Source organism: Propithecus coquereli, unplaced genomic scaffold (genome assembly GCF_000956105.1).
Source record: "Propithecus coquereli isolate 6110/MARCELLA unplaced genomic scaffold, Pcoq_1.0 Scaffold10, whole genome shotgun sequence".
In the NCBI taxonomy this organism is placed as follows: Eukaryota; Metazoa; Chordata; class Mammalia; order Primates; family Indriidae; genus Propithecus; species Propithecus coquereli.
The window spans coordinates 7,779,553-7,782,632 of NW_012133858.1; the positions used below are offsets into that span (position 1 = coordinate 7,779,553).

A 3,080-nucleotide genomic window follows, 5' to 3' on the forward strand; every position below is an offset into this window, starting at 1 on the left:
GTAGAGACAGGGTCTCGCTCTTGCTCAGGCTGGTCTCAAACTCCTGAGCTCAAACAATCCTCCCGCCTCGGCCTCCCAGAGTGCTAGGATTACAAGTGTGAGCCACCGCGCCTGGCCCAAGATAAAAGTTTTTATAGCAGGGGAGAGGAGACCCTTTTAGGCCATACTTTAGAATCTGGCCTGATCACATATAAAAAAGTCAATCATAACCAGTTTAAAGAGTTTATATTTGATGGGGTTTGAAATAAAGAAATTCTGTTGAGTTTATGGAAAGAAAATGAGGTGTATTTCGGGAAGACTGGCCAGGTATATAAAATGAACTGTAGAAAAGAGAGATCAGCGTCAGGAAGTGCTGCTAAGGGGCTGCTAAGTAATTGCAGCAGCCAGACTGCAGTGTAGGCAATGAGAGAGAGAAATGACTAAATAAGATAAAAGATGACTCCAAGGATTTAAGCCTGAGTCAATGGAACCTTGGTAATTTTGTGAGAGACAGGGAAATTAAAATGATAAACTGATTTAAGGATGGAGAGGGAAAAGAAATCAGGAACTCTTCTAGAACATGTTAAATTCGAGATGACAAAATAATACAGTATTTATTTCTTAGTCTCTTTGTGGTGAAGAAATCTCCTGAAGCCTTTTGGCCAAGTGGTAGAAGGCACTGTGGTAAAGAATACTGTGCTAGGAGTCAGAAGACTGGGCTCTACTGGTGACCCTGATATCAGCCAGGTGTATAATTTTGGGCAAATCATGCTAAACCTCAGAAGTGTCATCTATAAAATAAGGGGACTGAACACTAGAAAATATTTATAATGCCTTTCAGATCTAACATTCTATAGTGAAAATTCTCAGTAATAATATCTACAAGGTATTTTTTAAATTCATTCAACAAATGTTTTAGTACTTTCTTACAAAATACTGTACTAGGCACTGTTTACAAAGGAAGATGGAGGATTAACACTTGGGTATAGGAAAAAACAGGAAAGACAGATTTTGAACTCACCAATACAGGAATGATAGTTCACAGTCATGGAAATGAATGAACTCATTGAAAAAGTACCCAGAAGAGCAGAGAACAAGAACCCAGCCTTAAAGAAAGCTCACAGCTAGGGATGCAGGGGGAAAAGAGAAACCAGTGAATGAAAGACAATAAGTAGTCAGAAAAACAAGTTAGATAACTGACATCGGGGCCAAAAAAACAGTGAATTTTAAGAAACAGATGCAAGGCCAAGAACAAGAGCTAAGAAAGGGCTATTAGATTTGCTAATAAGGAAGTCTCAAAGAACTCTAAAGAAATTGATTTAGGGGAGTGAAAGGACCAAAACCTGGGCAACAAGGAATTCAGGAAGAAACATGTATGTGTGCATATATATATAATCCCACTTTGTCTATGGAAGCATATATACATAAACCCTAAAAGACTTATTAGCCTACAGATACTATGAAAAATGAGTTATCCCAGGGAGCTCACCAGACTGTTAACCTTACTATTCAGTATCAGGAGCTCTTCAGTTCACAGCTGGATTTTGGTATACTGTCCTCTCCTCTCACTCTTGCAAAGACACGTCTTACTGAATTGTCAAGAGGACGAATATCTCATTAGAAACACAGCTGAATAAAAACAGGAAGGAAAAACCAACTACTCACAATACTCCTTCGCCTCTTTGTTCTCCAATCACTACTTGCACCACCATTTTATATCGGTCAAATCCCATTTCTAGAAAGAAAAAATAAGAAAGTTATCTATAAGCAAACATGTAGTAAAATTACCTATTAAGGGCAAATTTGCCCAGAAATGGACGTAAGTATTCAATCCACAAGTACTTAATGAGTATGACTGTAAGCTTGGGAGTGAGAGAGACATGAAGACAGATCCTAACTGTAAACTTACCTAGTGTATAAATTTAGGCAAGTTATTTAACTTTTCAGTAAAAGTCTCCCTCGTCTGTTAAATGAGAATATCATTGTCTACCTCCTGGGCTTGTCGTAAGGTTAGGTAAGATATAGTAATACACAAAACATCTAGAACAATGCTGATACATAGTAGTATCTCAATAAACCTTAGCTTCCTCCCTTTTTCCCCTACTCTAAGTAAGGTACTGAGCTAGGGCCTCAAGATACAGAGATAAATAGGATACTCTTTTTGTCTTAAAGAACTCATAGTAGTAAAGAACTCAAAGGCAAACAGAAAAATGAAATGAAAATGCAATATATTTATTCAAGGAGTGGCATGGACAATGTACATCAGGGGCACAGAGCTGGGGGCTCCTCCCTTTGTCCAGGCAGTGGTAAGCAATGATGGGAAGACTTCTTGGAGGATGTGATAGATAAATGAGCTGTGTCTTGAAGGACAAGTGAGAATTTACCAGGTCAAATATGTCTTTCCATTTCATAAATAGGGAATAGCATGTGTAAAAGCATGAGAGCATGGGATCTTTAGGAAAGTGTAAGCTGTTCAGTAAGGTAGAAAAGAAAAAAAACATAAGATTCCAGAGTATACTGAGGTGACCCAGCACAACTCAGCTGCTTGCCCCAGAAGCCATACTACTAAGGCAGCAAAATCCCGAAAATTCTCACTAACACCAAATCTAGAGAGAAAAAAGTTGAATAGAGATCTTTATCTTCCTACTTTTCCAATCAGGGAATAAGGAAATAGAGGAAAGAGTTAAAAAAAAAAAAATGGTGAAATGGGCAAAGTTGAAACAGAACCAATTTTCCCTGATGTAAGTAAAGGTTCCAGGATTATACAGTAAATTGGGCAAACAATCTGAAGGCTACAAGTAACCTGCCATGTAGAATATGAACTCTAATTCAGGATATTTAACAAAATCTTAGAAGACAGAGTCCAAGTGATTTTTTTTTTTTTGTAACACCACTACCAGGTGACCAAGTTATTATCTTTAATTTTATTTCATTTGCTATCCAACAATCCAAGTTATTTTTTTTTTTTTTTGAGACAGAGTCTCACTGTGTTGCCCGGGCTAGAGTGCCGTGGCATCATCCTCGCTCACAGCAACCTCAAACTCCTGGGCTCAAGCGATCCTCCTGCCTCAGCCTCCTGAGTAGCTGGGACTACAGGCATG

General features: G+C 38.4%; 1 protein-coding gene across 1 annotated transcript in view; it reads right to left on the reverse strand.

Annotated features, from left to right (window-relative positions):
* TCTEX1D2 (Tctex1 domain containing 2) overlaps nt 1–3,080 on the reverse strand; it is a 22,144-nt gene that overhangs the window by 12,191 nt on the left and 6,873 nt on the right. Inside the window, exon 3 of the mRNA XM_012641686.1 lies at nt 1,645–1,714. Coding sequence (XP_012497140.1) covers nt 1,645–1,714 — 70 coding nt within the window. The remainder of the gene's footprint in view (nt 1–1,644; nt 1,715–3,080) is intronic.